Source organism: Eumetopias jubatus, unplaced genomic scaffold, assembly GCF_037043125.1.
Source record: "Eumetopias jubatus isolate StellerSeaLion01/CBP00866 unplaced genomic scaffold, mEumJub1_p1.0 scaffold_6, whole genome shotgun sequence".
Classification (NCBI taxonomy): Eukaryota; Metazoa; Chordata; class Mammalia; order Carnivora; family Otariidae; genus Eumetopias; species Eumetopias jubatus.
In genome coordinates, this window is record NW_028274812.1 from 131,421,783 (window position 1) to 131,440,991 (window position 19,209).

General features: G+C 37.9%; 1 protein-coding gene across 1 annotated transcript in view; it reads right to left on the minus strand.

The window, feature by feature from the left end:
* LOC114212517 (uncharacterized) overlaps window positions 1–19,209 on the minus strand; it is a gene marked incomplete at its 5' end in the record, with an annotated part of 237,378 nt that overhangs the window by 135,937 nt on the left and 82,232 nt on the right. The window contains 2 exons of the mRNA XM_028107391.2: window positions 16,134–16,367; window positions 18,876–18,996. Coding sequence (XP_027963192.2) covers window positions 16,134–16,367; window positions 18,876–18,996 — 355 coding nt within the window. The remainder of the gene's footprint in view (window positions 1–16,133; window positions 16,368–18,875; window positions 18,997–19,209) is intronic.

Below are 19,209 nucleotides of genomic sequence, written 5' to 3' on the forward strand. Positions count from 1 at the left end.
TCTTCCTCCACGTGTTTCAGCCTGTTCTCCCACAAATTGCTCACTTTGAGCTCAGCCATTGAAAGTAGACATGGGGCTTACCAGGAAAAAAACAGTTTTACTACAATTAAATCCCATTCTCCAGGATCCTTAAAGAACGAGTCTTTCCAAAGGGCTAGATTCACCAGATAGCTTACAAATTAGTCATTAGTCAGGAACAAAAATCTCCCTGAAATGGGTGCTCAATTCGATGATCTCTCAAAACATACAATCCCTGAATCTAATTTCTGGATTTCTCAAAAACTAACATAATCATTTGAGAAACATGGATAATCATACAATGGTGTCCTCAAGGATCGAGACTCCCAGTCCCCCAAATTTAATTTGTATAAGAGTTATCCAAGGGTGCTTATCAAAAATGCAGATTTCCAGGCCTCATTCTCATCCTCGAATCAATAACTTGGGGCAAGGCTTGAGAATCTGAATTTTAACAAGCATGCCAAGGTAAAGGTAATTCAGGTGGTCCTTCAGACCACACTTCTAGTATCACCATCCAATATGTACAGAAAGATAAGACAGATTTGTGTGTCCTTGATCATACAACTTACACAGCTTAGGGCAACCACATCTCTATCTAAAATCAAACTGATTCATACCTAAATAATTACGGGTTAAAAAATATGACCTTTCCCCCTTTTCCCATCAAACATGACTGAAATCAAGAGGAAATATATGGCATGTCATCTCATTATATCGAAATTCCATTACCTGACCTCAACCTCAATATGTCATAACTCATCTCTTCACATGCTACTCAAATGTTCAACTAAGAATATTTCACTCTAGGGAGATGGCAAAATCTAATTGAATATTTTAATTTAGAAAATTCAGTTCTGGGATTTCTACACCCCCCCCTTTTTTTTTCACCGTGAAAACAAAAAGTTGAATTTTCTTTTCAGTTTCTCCTTGTTAGGCAAAAGATAAATTTTCCCTTCATTGTCCCTGAGAGTTGAACACATTGGGGAAAAATTGGGCACAGCCCATTACTTTTCCAAACCCCAGTGACTGAGCCTCAATGCACAAAAAGATGGCATTTCTGAACATCTGCAGCATGATTAGATCAAAGACCAACAAATTAACCACAAATGGTTTTACAAGGAGCAGGCAAATATATCATTTGCAAAGGAGAAAATTTTGGCAATGATAGCTAATCAACATCTTTCCTTTGGGCAACCCACTTCGTACCAAAGATATCTAATAATAACAGTAATACCTGGGCAAAATTTTCTATTTTACAAAGCTCTTACATGCACATTATCACATTTGATCTGCATGTCAATCCTGTTATAGCATTGATATTAGCCCATTTTACAGGTGATGGAAAAAATAGGAAAGTAACGATTTGCTCACATTTTCCCAGCTACTAAATTGTTGATTGACTACATCAAAAATGATATTCAACTTTACCACTTCCCTCCATTTATTCAATCATTCATTCACAGACATTTTATTAAGTGCCCATATTGTACTCAAGCACCATTTTTGGCACTGAGGATAAAAATAATGGAATGAAGACAAACAAGTTTCCCTTCCTCTTTGAGCTACTGTCTGGTGCAGGAAGGGGTCATCAATAGCCAAATAAGACAATTTTAATGGTAACAAATGCTCTAATTTATCACTACTGATGTTGAAAAAAAGCAAGATAAAATAGTGATGCACTAGGAAATTACCAGAGGAACTATTCTGTTAAGAACATTAAGAACATCTAGTCGAAGAAAATGACAGTTAACCTGAGACCAGCCATGTCACAGTGGAAGGAGGAGCCCTCCTAGGCAGGAAGCCACAACCAATTCCATGGCCCGGCAACAAGAATGAGCTGGTTGTGTTCAGAGAATAGAAAGGCATGAGGCTGGAGTGAAACACACAAGCAGAAAAGGAGTATGAAATAAAATGAGAGAAAGGGATAGAGACCAGATCACATACAGTTTGAAGGCCCAGGTAAGGAATTTGGATTTTATTCTCAATGCCATGGCAAGCCACCAGAAGATCATAAGCAGAGGCTTGCCATGATCCGATTTGCAATTTACTAGACTGACCTTCAACGGTTCTGGAGTTCATGATGTTTTTGTTTGAACAGAAATCGTTTCCCTGCCTTCACTGTGAGCTTTGAGAGCCCCGTTGGTTGAAAAGTCATTGACCACAGCCTGGTATATGTATGAGGTTGATAAATGGGAAAATATAACTGGCCCTCCTCTTTGCAATGAACAGGCCATGTGACCTTGGAGACATTCTTTACCCTAGTCAGCCCTTTGTGACTTCACTCGGTGTTCATACGAGAATTACGGACTTAGAAGTAATTGTGAAGCATTTTGTATAGATATTGAAATATTAAAACATATTCCCTCTGAATGTGAGCAAGTTCAAATATAGAAGCAAGTTTCTCCTCTTTAGAGAATTCAAAATGATTTGATTGTTGAATTGCATGCAAAGTGAACAAGAACTACTATTTGGTAACTAGGGCATTCTTAACTCTGAATACATCAGATGTGAACAGATGTAGAGAGTAGACACAGAGGGCAAAGATGGATTTGTGGCATTTCAAAAGCATTTGCAATAAAATAAAGAATGTCAATCTATATAAAACACCAAAAAATTTTTGAAGTTAAAAAAAAATTTCAACTAAGAAACAGGCAATAGTTGACTATTTAAAGTTTGCAATGAGGGGCGCCTGGGTGGCTCAGTCGTTAGGCGTCTGCCTTTGGCTCAGGTCATGGTCCCAGGGTCCTAGGATCGAGCCCCGCATTGGGCTCCATGCTCGGTGGGAAGCCTGCTTCTCCCTCTCCCACTCCCCCTTCTTGTGTTCTCTCTCTCACTGTGTCTTTCTCTGTCAAATAAATAAATAAAATCTTAAAAAAAAAAATAAAAGTCTGCAATGAGACTGGAATTTTTAGAATTGTTCATTTTAGAGATATTTGAGACAGCCACATTTCTAAGTGCTAGAGATATAGCAGTGAACAAAATAGACCCAAGTTCCTACTCCCAAGAAGCTCACATTCTAGCACTACCAAATAGTCTTAAGATTAAATGACCACCTGTTGATATCATGTAATGTAAGAGCCTCGTTCCCAATTGTTAGTTTACTACATGATACAAAATCTGTCCTCCAAAAGGACAGAGGAAGAACCTCAAAAGACAGGGGGACTTGGCTTTAGTAATAGAAATAAGCCCGGTAAAAATACAAATAAATATAATAGGAATTGAGGAGTACTTTAGAGATATGGAAAAAGCCAATACGTATATCAGTTCTTGCTGCTTCCTTTAGGGTAGATTGTGAACTTCAGTGTTTGGACTGTGGGGTCATTCACACCTTGGTTGCAATTTCAGCATCAAACATCTGGGTAAGTCCTCATCTTTAAAACCTCAGTTTCTCTTATCTGCAAAATGGGTTTAACAATAGATTGGGTTGCATAAGGTTTGCACTGATGGTGTATATTAAGCATATTGTGAAGAACTTGACACACTGCAGGCAGTCAATTACACCTTACTCTTCCTCTCTGCCAGAGACTATGAGACACAGTGATAAAGTGAATTTCCACACTGAAGGCCTTGAAACCCCTCGCATCACTCTGTAGCAATGAGTAGAGGCAAAATAGCATCAAATAAATTTAATGGAAACTGAGCTGTCTTCAAGGAAATAAATCAAGCCTGGATTAACTAATACTTCTGGAAGAGATGTTTTGAAGAGCTGGAGAAACCTAACACAGAAGAAAACAGATAATAGAAAACAGATAATAATAAAACCATTATTATAGTGATAAAAATGGTTATAGCATAGAATTAGTTCCTCCATGCAACCCACTATGCTCAGCAATTTATACACCATATTATTTAATGCTCACAAAGTCTCTATGAATTAGGTATTAGATTCCCATTGTACACATAAGGGAACTGAGGCCAGTGAGAATAAGTGTTTTCCTAAAGCATTGAACCCTTAGCAGAACCAGACCACTGCCGAGAGTGGGATGCATGGTCAGTGACCACCCATGCCATTCAGGGAAAGCCATTTGCAATCTAGGTTCTCACAAGTCTGGGGGACCTCTTGACCAGCAGAAGTGACCCTGTCAAGAACTGACAAAAAAAATAGTCTTCCTCCACCTAACATAATGGAAAACTTTCTAAAACTGCATAATATAATATATTCTCGGATTATTCCTTATTAATGGTAATAATCAATAATCAATAAAAGCAATCATGTTCAGGCTCTAGTTTTCCTAAGACTACTCCTTCCTATGAGTTATTAAAATCATTTCAATTTTTTGATATTAAATGTCACATAGAAAATAACCTCTTGCAAAATGTTGGGTTCATCATATTTTAAGAATTAATACTTTAGGTCATTTTAATCAGTTTCTGATATATGTAGTTTTCAGAAAGCACTTCAGGGAAGAACACTGTGGCCATGACTAATAATGACAAGAATATGAACTATATTCTTCATATACGTATTGGAATCAGAACATTACTGAAGTACTTTACCATCTTAAGTATTTAGGAAGCTTTAAATAAAAAATAAATTTGCCTATTTCACTGAAATTGAGCATCCTCTTTTCAGGCATAAAACTTCAAACTTATTAATTTCATGGCTATATTTTAAAATGAGTGCCAGTACCAGCTAGCTGCCTACATGATAAGTGTCTTAAAATTTCAAGAAGAGGCACTAAATTTTTCACAGTATTTGTGTTTCATTCTCAGGGTAATAAAAATATGCCACCCCTTTTAATAATGAATAATAGATTCTCAGTTTGATTTACATGCATGGATTAAATGTCATGTTTGAAAAGTTGCTATTTTATTCACATTGGATTTCCCTCCAGTAAAACAAAAATGGTGCCCATCTACTACTATAATAATGATACCTTGCCACACTGATGTATAAATATTAACTGGTTGATAGACCTCTTAAAATTCTATAGATATATGAAGTAGCCTGATAGTACAGTGAGTCTAAGTAAGGTTTTCTCTGGAGCTTCTGAGGACCTATGTGTGCCCTACAATTAGCCCAAACCCACCTACCTACAATGTGACTATGCCAGAGGGATGGGAGAGCCAGACCTTATTTCAATGATGCCAGATTTACACACTGAATTCTAAAAGGTTAAAATCCATCATTGCTTCTTGTTTCCCACTGGAAAAAAAGAGGACTATTCACTGTCACCACTTCTTCATGAGCCCCTGGAATCATGTTCTAGGGTGGCCATAGCAAAGTACCATGGGCTGGGTGGCTTAAAAAACAGAAATTTATTTTCTCACAGTTCTGGAGGCTGGAAGTCCAAGGTCATGGTGTTGGCTAGGCTAGTTTCTTCTGAGGCTTCTCTCCTTGGCTTGTCTCCCTCACATCGGTCTTTCATTGGTGTGTGTCTGTGTCTTAATCTCCCCTTCTTATAAAGACAGCACCATATTGGATTAAGGCCCACCCTAACGACCACATTTTAACATAATTAACCTCTTTAAAGACCCTATCTCCGAATACAGTCACCTTCTGAGGTACTGGGATTTATGACCTCGGCATATGAATTAGGAGGGAGGGGTGCAAAATTCAGTCCATAACAGGCCCTTCTCTATCCACCCTCATCTACCATATTTACTTCCTATATGCACGTGGCATAACTAAAGGACAGCCATTTCATACAAGATCCAAATGTCTTTTGGGTGATTCAAAGCTGAATTTAGAAATAAAATGATTCTCTTTTTTTTTTCCCTTTAAGCACACAAGGTTCTCTTTGTAAAAGCTACCCGAGCAATTTAAGGAGAGGGTCCTGACTTGATTCCTCCAGCTCTTGAGATAGTATTTGGTAATATGAGGAGCTACATAAATAAGCTTTTCAGTTACTTATTGCTGCAAAAATTAGTGGCTTGAAACAACATTTTACTAAATCTGCCGATTCTGTGGATCAAAAAAAGAGGTCTGATTGAGCAGAGTGACTCATCTATTCCACACAGCATCGGGGGGGCCACTTGATGCTATTTAACTGGTGGCTGGGCTGAACTGAAGGGTCCAAGATGGCTTCTCTCACATGCCAAGCACAGTGGCAAAGACAAATAGAAGGCCAGTCCCTGCCCATGAGCTCTCTCCTACAGTCACAGGGCCTCACCTTCTGGTCTCTCTAGCAAGGTAGATTTTTATGAATTCTTTTACATAGCACCCCAAGCACCTAAGGGCATGGCTTCCAGTAAGGCAGGAAGTGAAGCTGCCAATCTTTTAAACTCTTTTAAAGCCAGAACTTACACCGAGAAACTGACAACATCACTTCTATCATATTCCATTGGTTAAGCAGTCACAAACTTTTCCCCCCTCAGAGTCAAGGGGAGGAAACATAGATCTCGCTTTTCAGTGGGGGGAATAGCAAAGAAGTTACGGCCATCTTTAATCTACCCCAACATGTTATTGGTAACTGAGAGAATGAATAACAATATGCAAAATATGTCATGCAATACAAATAAAATTAATGTATTCAGCCATGTACATTACAGTGACCTTTGACTAACCCAGCAACTTCCATCTGAGTTAACACCAAACATGAAGATTTCCAATAATTCAAGGAAGCTAATGTAAATTCAGAAATGCTACTTGCCAGGTTTTCATATTTTTTATCTCTTATTACTTGTAGTTTTTCCTAAGTCTTCAGTGCTTACTTATTTATTTACTAAACATACTTTTCATTTGCACACTGAATGAATAATTTAAACAACTTTGGTTACGGCGCCTGGGTGGCTCAGATGGTTAAGCGTCTGCCTTCAGCTCAGGTCATGATCCCAGGGTCCTGGGATCGAGTCCCGCATTGGGCTCCCTGCTCCTTGGGAGCCTGCTTCTCCCTCTGCTTGTCTCTCTCTCTCTCTCTCCCTCTGTCTCTCGTGAATAAATAAATAAAATCTTTTAAAAAATAAATAAATAAATAAACAACTTTGGTTAGATGGCAATGACTAATAAAAGGAAGGTAAATGTGTATGCAGTTAATATAGCTCCAGAACAGGGGTGCATGCTTGCTGAGAGCTAGATTTTTACATATACTTTTTAAATTCTATGATTTTCTTAATAAAGAGCTTGTAATTGCATTCTATAATTAGAAAGGCCAATAGAGCTATTTTCACTTAGAAATATCAAAAACTAATCTGGAGAAATGTTTGCTTGGTCTTTAAAATAATCAAGTTTACAGTTAATACAACATCAAACAGGTGCTCTCAGGGAGGTCCCCATGCATGTCTAAGTACCCAGGAAATTCTCAGAGGGCATTCCACTTGAGAATGAGCTTTGTTGAATTTGCTCATGCTTCAAGGAAGTGAGTTTATGAGCTCACTTCTCTCTCTAGAAAATGTTTACCTAAAATATTGGGTTTTTTTATATTAAAGAAGAGCGACAACAAAAAAATAAACATGAAATTGTAAAACCATAAAACACTGATATTTATTTTCTTACTCATTACCAGTGATGGGCTCCCCATTTATAAGTAATGTGAAAATCATATCTCCTCCTCCGAATTGGTTTGTTTCTTCTCAATCAGGTCTATTTCCATTTTAGAAACTACTGTTACCAAGATTTGACTCTTAAAATTATCTTGACATTTCCTTGTACTTATTTTTGAAAAACTGAATTTACATTAAACTTATTGCATCTCTATAACTAAAGTTTCACATTTTGTTTCCTTTTTTTTTTAAAGTATCTATTGAATACCTACTATGTACAAGCACTATATGTTCCGACAAACACACCAATAAACATGATATGGCCTCTGTCCTCAAACATGTGAAATCTTGTTGGAGCTCATTCATGTGTATAAACAATAGCGTGATTGAGTTTGAGATTTGAAGGATAAGTAAGAGTTAACATCGGGGACAAATGCCCAATGGTACACCAAACTTGAAGGATATCTGGAATTCAGGTACAGCTTGAGCTAAGAGAGTTGGGTACTTGAGCTTGGGTACATAATAGGCAGTTTGCTCTATTTAATGAAGGTAAAGACTGTGGACAGAGGCTGAGGCCACATGGCCAGTGTCTTTGAATCCATGGCAAGGACTTTGATTTATCTAAAGAGCAATGGAAAGTCAACAGATATTTCAAAAGGGAAGTGTAGTGATGTGATGAAAAGACCACTTTCACTAATGATGACCAAGGGAACATTGGTGACCCCCCTGGGGTTAGTGAAAAGCCCTTTTTGGAGGTAGAAAGGAGTTGAGTATCCAGAGTTATAGAGCAAGGGTTTCATTGTCAACCCTGCCCTGCAAAGATGTTAGGTAACTAGCATTATTTCTCTATAATGCAGTTTCTCATCTGTGAAATAGAAATATTAATGTCTACCACACTTTTTTCTTTTGAGGTTAAATGCCATAATATTAGTGAAAACTGTACACTCTACCTGGGTCTAAAACACTTCACTGGTTTTAGAAAGGGTGGACTTAACCTATAAATGTTCACAATCGCTCGTTCACCCTTTCGAACAATATAGTCATGGACATGTTAGAAAGAGAAATAATGACATACTTTATCTAACCAAAACTTCATTTTAGGCATATATTTGGGGTTTGTTTATTTTTTGTTTGTTTTTTAGAGCTGGTTTGCTCTTAATTTTAAAATACTTTAGTCCTTGAAGCATGTCAGCCCTGTGCTGCACTACATAACATTTACCCTAGACCACGACCCTATTGGTGGTAAATAACATCATAAAATCAACCAGGTTGGGCTTCTTGTGATGACTATTTTATGTGGAGATCACAGAGGCACAGGGAGATTAGGTGACTGCTCCAAGTCAAATTACTAAGTAGGTTTGGGAAGCAAAATTCAATTCAAGGTAAAGAGCACACACTTAACCACCATTCTACCAGGTCTTGGTCCCCCGTTTTTATTCTTCATATTCGAATACACAAGAAAATTTTCTATGATAGTATTTCTAAAAGATTTTTTTTAGTAGTTAAGAGGTATTTATTTTCCTGAATCCAAAGACAGCCTCATCCAGCCTCAAATAAGTACAGAGCAGATCCTCTTGAAGGTAAGATACTAAGAGATATCTGCTCATTGTGATTCTGTCATGTAGAAAGAAGCCTATGTTGTTACATTTTGTTCTATGAGCTTCCTTTTCCTGTAGCTTCTCTGCTATAGTGTGCTTTTTAAATACCAATGATGGCAAATAACCGACTTCTTTCTTAAAAAATCCTCAAATGGCCACAACTTATTGTAAGGCACATTATTTTTTGCCTTTAAACTAGTACTTATAAAATTTCATCATTCACACACTGACATGTGATTCAAAAAACAGATGTGCTTATCAAATAAAATGGGGTTAAGTACCATCAAAATTGAGTGATTTTTTTCCCCCCTTGTTGACACGGACCCTCAATCCAAGACCTGGTTTTCTTTTCTTTGTGGTGTAGGGTAATGTGAAAAATGAAATATGTAAGCCCAAATTGAAGGAAACCATGGTCTTAATGGAATCATTAGAGAAATTGTTCCAGAATGCTACATCCTTCCAGAAATAATAACCCTGTAATGTCAGCAAATTTGGAGTCAGCATGGGTTACCTGCTCCACACAGACGGCCTGGTCATGTTTGTTAGAGCTGCCTGAGGCTTAGCCCAACTTGAGCACATGACCTTTCAGAACTCTTTTTTTAATTCATTAATCAATGTTCTTTGCCTGAATTTTGCTGGTTTTGCTTCTTTAACCTATTATTTGTATCCTTTTTTCTTTTAAGTTGGCCAATCCCTGTACCCAATGAAAAAGAATTATAAGCATAGCAGTTTTATCTAATAATTAACAAACTGTTCTTTCAGCTCAGATGCTATTGCCAAAGTACAATAATAATATTTTTAATTGTCATATTTAAATATCATCTTTGAATAATGACATATTTTAAATGATAATGTGAAAGCAGTTATAATCATCACAATTCTTAATTTGTGACTTTTTAAAAAGTAGTTCAGTATATTTTCTATTTCAATTTTCTATACAGCACTAAAGATTTCTTGTTTATTTATTTGCATAGATTAGAATATTAGAAACCAAATACAACTGAAGACATAGTCAAATTTTTCACCAAATTTTCAGAGGATCAGTCCAATTTTCTTATAATAAGATTTTCCTTATATAATGGTTTTCTATAGTTTCTCATCTTTGTAATTATAAACAAAATGGATTCCCACAACAGTTTAAAAAAGGTTTCAAACAGTGCTTTCCAACTGTGGTATTCACATCTTGTGAAAACAGAGATGTCTTAGCCCCAACACTTGACTCATTAGTTGGAAAAATAATCATTTAATTGTACAAATTATACAATCATTTATTCTTTCTTCTGCTATTCAAAAGCTCTTAATTGCCTAATATTTTATTAAAATTGAATAGAAAAGGCATAGTGTTTATTTTATGTTCCTTTGGAAAATTATAAAACATTTCAAATCTAGAAGATTCAAAAGAATAATACAAGATGGCATTAGTCCTTTCATTTTTCCTTGCTCTTGAAAGATATTTCTTGTTAATTCTTTTAGCAAGGCTATATTGGTTGTGGGTTGAATTGTGTCCCCCAAAAGAAGATATCTTGAAATCCTAACCTCCAGAATCTCAGAATGTGACAGGATTTGGAAATAGGATCTTTGTTGATTTAACCAAGTTAAGGTCATTGGGGTGGGTCCTAATCCATTATGACTAGTGTCCTTACAAAAAGGGGAAATTTGGACTCAAAGACAAATACACACAGAGGGAAGAAGATGTGAAGACACACAGGGAGATGGCCACATGAAGACAGACGATAGGAGGGATGCATCCACAGGCAAGGAACGCCTGGGGCTACCAGAAGCTAGAAGAGAGGTACAGGACAGTTCTTCCCTAGCACCGAGAGAGAGAGAGAGAGAGAGAGAGAGAGAGAGAGAGAGAGAGCAAAGGTCCTACTGAAGTCTTGCCTTCAAACTTCTGGCCTCCAGAATTGTGAGACAATAAAATTCTTTGTTTTCAGCCACTAAGTTTATGGTCCTTCATTATGGCAGCTTTAGGAAGCTAATCTAATATTCTTAGTCAAAACAGTTTCTATTCATTTGGAACATCCCCCTGTGCCAACTCTTGAATGATAGGTTAGGTAACTATCTTAAATTTTCTCCCAGGACCCTGAATATATTGTTCAATTGTCTTCAGTCCTCACGACTGCCATCTGCAGCTCCATCACTATGTGTCCACCTGCGGATTGATTTTACTTTGTCCTGCTCACAATTTTTGCTCCCTTAATCTGAGAGTTTCTGCCAAGTCTGGGAAATTAATAGCTGTTACATCTTCGTATAATGTTTATTCCCTCTTTTTCTCTGTTCTCTGCTTCTGGAAATATTATAAGCTGCATGTTAGACCTTCTCTTCTAAATCTTTCCAAATCACTTCAGTTTTTTCATCTCTTTATCTCGTAGGGCTGCAGTCCAGGCAAGGTCCTCAGATCTGGCTTCCAGCACATTAGCTCTCTGCTTAGAGGGTCTAATCTATGTAATATATCTTTTGAATTTTTAATTTCAACTACTATATATTTTCCATTATAAGAGTTCTATTGCCAGGTTAACAGGAGAAATAAAATTTTAAACAAAGCCGAGAGAAAGAGAAATTTCTTATTATTTCCCTCTATTGGTGGGCAGATTATTATTATTATTTTTTTTTTTTTGTCCAGTCTATCCTTTTTGGGCTAGTCTTGAATATCCTAGTTTGATGCAGGAGACTTTCTTTCAAAACTCCGTATCGAATGGGCCCACGGCCTCACCTCCTGAATGGCCATTAAAATCCAAAGTTTTAGCTACCCAAGATTGATCATCTCCCCAGTTAACTCACTGCCCTGTCTGGTTTTCAATTTCTTCTTCATTTCGGATAATTAAGGAGATCCTTTTCCCTCTTGAGTGTTTATCTGTGCATTTAAAAGCCACTGGCTCATATCTCATCTAGAATTTCCAGGTATTTATAGAACCTAACCTGAAAACAAAATATGCCTTTGGCTCTGGCTTCTGGCCGGATAGTAGACTAAGACAATCAGAATATTTAACTTAGTTTATCATCCTGCAAAAACTGAAAGACAAAAGGCATATTTGGGGGGGGGCATATACCTTCTCAAAGATCCTCGCTTATGCATTGTTAATGAACATGATCAACAAAGAAGGCAATATTTTCTATTTGAAAGATTTCCAGGATAAATGTCAAAAGACAAGTAGGTTCCAAATGTCTCTACCAAGGAACTATTCCAAAATCTTCAGGCAAAACAAGCTTAAGTCTCAAATCCATAATTTAATTAAATATGATTCTTACGGTAACTCAAAAGGGGGAGGGAGTTGTTATTACCGCATTTCACAGGAGAGGACTGAAGCTCAGATTTGTCAGTCAACTCATTGTTTCTGATTAACTCCACCTTGCAATACAGGAAAACTAATATTAAGATGTGGAATTATTTAGACAAAATCTAAACGATAGTATCTGGAAGTAGTCTTGTAGATGTTTGGGGTAATATTACTTGGGGCTTACCAATATATCTGCTGCCTCCTTTGGAGACTTCTCAAAGCCTTTTCACCTTAACCTTCAAATATTTACCTCCTGGCATAGCCTGACGCCAAAAGGAAGTCAGCTCTGATACCTCGTAACATTGTATCCTCATTCCCAGATCCATTAACGAGGTAAACTTACATGTGGGTAATGCAGGCCTTTCCTCAGCATTCTGGGTGCTTCTGTAATTAGGATTTGCCCTTCCTTTTGGGCAATGTTTTCTCAGTCCGTCCTGTCTGCGTGAGAAGAGATGACCATCTCCCCCCTCCGTTAGCACTTGTAAGATGCCCTGCACTCTCAAAAGACCTCATGAAGCCAATTTCTCCTGTTCCTGGAGTTACAGTAGAGATGACCCTGTCTTAGACTTGCATTTTAAAAGTAGTGACATAAATATCTTAAATGTCCCAATATTAATTGCATACCCAACGCACATTTATGTGTTTGTGTATGTGTATTCCTATTATTAAAAAATTGCCTTTCTGGAAAACTTGCTGTTTTAACTGTCAGTCTCCCACAGACGGCCAGCAGAGTGACTGGCAGGCTGAATTGTGTGGTTAGTGAAAAATCTGCTGTTATTGGGTAAAACCCAATGGAATGAACAGGACTTTGAGCAATAGCATTTTTATTCTGAAATCAAACAGCCTCAGATGACTTCTCTTTCCTGTCAAGTTCTGGAGGTTTTGGTGCTTTTCTTGTTTCTGTTTTTGTCCTGAAATTTGTACTTTTCCTATATACACTGAATGCGAAATAGCCTAGTGCCTTTCTTTGGGGATCCAGGATTTTGTTAGGTGATACCAAGGGATGCATGTAATTCTGTGACATTTTGTCAGGCTGTTAAAGAGTAAATTTTCCTTGGCTGTGGCAGGATGTAATTATTTTTGTTTGTTTGCTCCTGACACAGGGGAAGAAAATTTGGGGTTGTTATTTCAACTATTCCAAGACACTTCTTATTCTTTTTGGCAGGAAGGGAAAAATGCATTTTACTATTGAAAGAAGGGCCGGCCTCTGCTTTCCCCTACAGACTGGATGCACTTTTTTTAATGCTGAATATTTTTGCAACAACAGCCACGTAGTGGTTCTGCCCCTCTCCCTGAAGCCATCCTTAGTACACTTCTTCAGCCCTCCTGGCATTTGATCTGCAGCACTGTTAGGATCCTCTGACAGCATGCATGGAATATTCTCAAAGCAAACACAGCAATATATGTATGTGACTTCTGCCCTAGAGTTCACACTCTGATAGCCAGAGCCAGAGATGGGCCTCTAAATCCATAATAACAATAATAAGAACACTTTCTATTGCCTTTTAACATCAAACAATTAATTATGCAGATGGTTCTAAAAAGCAAGCTCCTGAAATGATGTATTCTGTAGCCTAACCCCATGCGTTAAAATTTCAGGTACTTAATTAAAATGTACCAAAAGAATGCAACAGCTCACTAGGTATTGACTGAATTCTTTTTAAAAATAACTAAAATTTTAGGTCTCACCACGCTTCTGAAATTTCTCTGAGGTGAAGGGTGAGAACCAAGACCTCAGCTCAGGGACTGAATTACGTCTGCTGCCTTCTTAGAATGCGTCCTCAAAGTCTGATTCCATGGAGGCAGTGGGTTCCCCCAGGGAAAAATGTCCTCTCTGTCCAACCCCAAGACTAGCTCCTCTCACGGGTATTCCCTCCCCCTACCCCCCGGCCCTTCACAAGGCCTTTGGGATCCGTCATTAGAGGAAAAAAAAAAGTTAACTGACATTGTTCTCAAGCAAATGTCAGTTTAAAAGTTACTTGCCATATAAACATCCATCATATATATTAAAATGAACGTCCACTGGATAAAAATTTATGGAGTTCATTATCAAAGAAACAGAATAATTATAACAATGATAATAAAAGAAGGCTCTGGATTCCTACTACACACTGGCACTGGATTTCCACAAGTATTCTCTTAGTCATTTCTCACAATGTGTCGGGTAGACCCATATTATCCCCATTTCACAGATGAGCCAACTGAGGTCTGGTTCCCCAGTGACTATTGTCAGCCAGGATTCCTTTTCGCTTAAGGAGAATGCTGTCCCAGGAAGAGTTGAGGTCTCTGTCTTAGAGAGACTTCTAGAGGTCTTACCACCCTCATCGACACTACCAATTCTCCAAACCATATAGAAGTGGACCATGGATACATTTTAGGATTAAGCTGTGACCTTCACTGAATGTCTGGTTAGTACATGGCTCACAATAGTAGGAGGGCTTTGCTTTTTGGTTTTCACCCCTGCCAACTTTCAAACAGAGAGGTCATCTGACCCTCTGCTCTTTATTATTCACTGGTGTGCATTTTATGAAGTCTAGATCTTTTCTATTTCTTAAAATTCACTACAGAGTGGTTGCTCATTAATAAAACAAAAACAAAAACCAACCAACAAAACAACAACAACAAAAACACTGTCCTCAAGAAGCATAGATATCTAACAAGTAAAGGTGGCAAAAAAAATGGAGGTTGGTAATTTTCTTCTTGGACCCTACAAGTAAATGATGGCCTCCTAGGTTTGTAGTTCATAGATCTCTGTACAGAATGGCTCATTTTTTTATGGTTTCACATCCCATTTTAATTTTTTCAGTTGGTCAGGATAAATACAATCCATCATCTGAAGAGTATATTCATGTGAATAATACATTACAACCCTTAATGAAATACCACATGCTAAAATTAATTAAAAAGATACCTTTTAGCACAAAACCTAAGGAGAAGTGGGGAAAGAGAGCACTTCTATATATTTTAGAGAGAAATTAGGTTTTTTTCTTAAATATCACTCTGTGATACCTATATTGACTCTCAAGATGTTTGTTTTACGCATTCAAATTAATAGTATACAAGGCAATTCTATATTTGTGAACAGTCAGTGCTCATGCCCAACGTCCAATGTGTCAGCATGCAGTAAGGGTCCTGGGACTAACCCAACCTCCTTTCTTTTTCTTGGGCTGGAGTTTCCTGGAACATGACCCGGAGGAAGCTGAGCCTTCCCTCTCTGCTTCCAAAGGTAACTTGATGATCTGCTTCTCAACCCTGCATCCAGAGTCACTCTTTAATCTTACCCACCTCTTCCTGTCTTACTCAGTACCATCTTCTCTGCAATCCCTTTGCATGGTAAACACATCCCCCTATATCCATAATACATTTTCTGAACAATCCTTCCAATTTCTCTTCTGTCCTAAAGCTTGGTTCTCACCTAAAATCAGCGTCCCGGGCTACCTACACACGTATGCATGTACTACACACCAAATAACACACATCCTCAATCGCTCAGCACAAAAATCCTAAAAAGATGAAGAACTATATAGACCAAGCATCCACATTATATGGTCTTGATACATAAAGATAGCATTTTCATTTTACACTGGATTTAGAGTGTCCATTTATGGCCCACAACACATGCTTGGTGCAGAGTAGGCACTCACTGGGTATTTGCTGAATGAATGAATGATTGAATGAATGAATGAAATCCTTCCTGTTTACTACCCAAAGTTGAATACCTAAAGCTACATCAATAGGGATGAAAAAATGGACAGATAGGAAGCATGGGGAAGCTACTTAAAAAAGTGTTATGTGTGCAAAAAGACCAGCTTACCACATAAAGGCTTTCATGGAAATACAGCCCTACATCATAAAAGTTTCCATCATGCCTCACTGGATGTGTTCTGGTCTTCAGCTGCTCCGTTTGCCTCCACTGCAAGGCACAGCCACCTGGTCGACCAAGCAAGGACACTTTGAGGAGGTAAGAGCCTTGGGGAGCCTTGTTCTTGAGGCCCCTTATGCATTTCATCTGTATTTGAAGATGCTGAGGCGCCTGACCCTGCTCAACCTAAAGACAAGACAGGTCTTTGAAATACACAGAAACTGGGTAAAACCACGCAATTAGCCACAATGCGCTTCTCGGGGGTGGGGGGGAAATAGACAATTATTTTCACTCAACCTGTAATTGTCAGGTATTAGCAAAGATAACAGAGGAGGACACATGATATATAATTAGGAGGTCAAAAGGCAAGGCTACCAATTATGCCAGGGAAAGTTTAGCCAATTTTTAAGCATGGTATGTTAATGATCTGTGACATCAGAAACCATTCATCTATTATAATAAGATAGAATTAACAGGAAACCAACACTTTTTAAAACCACACATCATGCTTCTTCAAGGTATCTGGGATGGGTGAACATGGGCAGTGAGCTTCAAACTCAGAGTTTGAAAGGTAAAAGCCCTTACCTCTGACACTAATCACAGACCATATGACACTGTAGGAGAGGAAACATTTTTTTCTCTACCCTTCATGGTCTTTGCTGGACTACAAATTAAATTTACATGAAACAGATTAACAGGAGAAAGAAGTCAAAGTTTTATTACTACCCAGGGAGGCCCAGTAATGAAAGGGAAACCTACAGAAATGACCAAGGCAAGCAGTTTTTCCACCTTTTAGGAAGAGAGACAATACACTTGTGAGAAATTGACAGGGTAAAGAAAACAGGTGTTTTGAGAGTTTTAATGAGGAAGGAATGCTAAGCAAAATTTGGGTGAGGTAGTAGATTAGTAAAAATAACAAGGTTTCTACAGCTTTCTCCTCTTAAAAGTTCCAATCTCTGGTGATAACGTCTTTTCACTTCTTAGTACAGGGAGGGTACCTTCCATATGGGAGACTGATTTCCTGTGTTCAGGGGGACAGGGGAGGTTCTGAGTGGTCTTGCACTGGCTGTTTCTCAAGCAGCTTCAATTCAAAATAATCACTGTGCCATTGTGGTGCATCTTAGGCAGCCTGCCCTTGGCCCGTAGACCACGTGGAGGAGGCAAGTACAAAGTAGGTCAGACTAACATCTCACCCAGTAGATAGCTTTATTCAGTTTCAACATGAGGTCCACTTGCCCCATCAGCTTCAAATGAGAATAAAAAAATAAAGGAGGGGGTAGCATTGGTATGCGCTTTAACTTATAACTTAGCATAAATTGTATGTAGCAAGAACATGATTCAGGCATATTTTATGGGACATCTGAATTTCATTGCTTACCTTCAGCTGACAGAAATAGGCCATTTTCATTTTTAGTAAGTGCTGGAAAGTTTATACAAACTGATAAGATTTTTAATGGACTTGTTTCAGATTAAACAAAAAACTGGGATTATTAATAACTCAAATGTCATTAAGTCATGTTTTCTATACTCACAAGTCGCAAATAGTCTTCAGAATAATTTGACTTCAAAGAATTCTCTATTACATTGTGCTTAAAGCAAAAAATAATGTCGTTTCTAGAAGCAGGTTACTCTCTTGGCTACCAGAGCTGGTAGCACTATCCATTAATCTGCAGCCAACAGTAAGTACTTATTAATCCTGCCTTGACTTTTATTTCATGAGCGATAATATATATTTCCATATAGATAGTATGCTTCTGGAATCAAATCATAGTTAAACAAACAGCGAAAGTTGCTGAACTTCTTTTGTTTTTTCATATAAGTCATACTAAAAAGCTAATCAGAACAACAATTATTTTTGGTTTAATTAGAAAATCTTAATTAACAAAAAAGACTTAACCTTAATATTTTGGTTTCCAAAAATACTTGAAAAATTAACACCAAGTGAATAAATAAAACAATCTCTTTAAACCTCAAGGCAGGATTACTGATGCAGGCAGACCGAGTTATTAAACACATTCTAAATTAAATGCCTCTATGAATTTTATACTGAAATACATTGTGATAGTTTTGCATGCCAAATGTGACATTTTGTATTTTAGATTCATCTTCTGTAGTAATTTTGGAAATGTCATACAAACAAAGATTTTGTCATTTACCAATGGAATTACTATGCATGGCCGCTTAGCCATCTCTTCGCTGGCTCTTGTGGTTGTTTCAAGTCAGCAAGCCATAAAAAATCTTTATCTCTCTGAAACACAGCAATTTGGAAGATAATCGAATGGTGACTAGGGGGCAGAAATGCCAGTCTGAGGAATTATACCACAATCTCTCTTGCATTTACAACCTTCCTCAAAGCGAGTGTCAGATGAGGAGGGAAAGAAGACAGAAGATCCATCAAATCTCAAACCTTGTCACATTTGCATGATGGCAGCCCTGCCTCACTGTCTAGTGAGAACCCAGCCTGGCACCATGGACACCGTGGACATGAGGAATTCCAATGGCTTCACAACTGAGAATTTTAGCCATTCTATTTTAGCAAAGACTTCTCAAAAATATTAACTGAGACCTGCTGAAATTCTGTTTCTCTAAAGGGTCCCACGGGAGGAAAAGCACAACAGGAAGTGGAGTCAATAACAACTGATCTCATCACTTGGCATTTTGCAGCAGAGAAAAAGTTCATCATGAGAACCTCACCTTCCAGCAAGGTCCTGCTGCTCCCTTTGATTCATGAGTTACTTCTGGGAGGCTGCAGAGCTTGGCTGCGCTGTCTTCTTTACAGACATTTAGGTCTGCAATTAATGGTTGACTTGGCGCTCTGCAGCAGTTACAAGAAGAGGGGAGATAAAAGGAACAGAAATCAACAGTGGGCATAATGAAAAGGTTTGCCTTTGGAAACACAATACAATTTGATGTTTTCCTTAAACATTGTGTCAGATTAGCTGAGAACTAGATAAATACCACATTGCCACCATTGATTAAAGTTGGGGAGATGAGTAGCTTTTGAAATGGGATCCTACAAAATACAAGA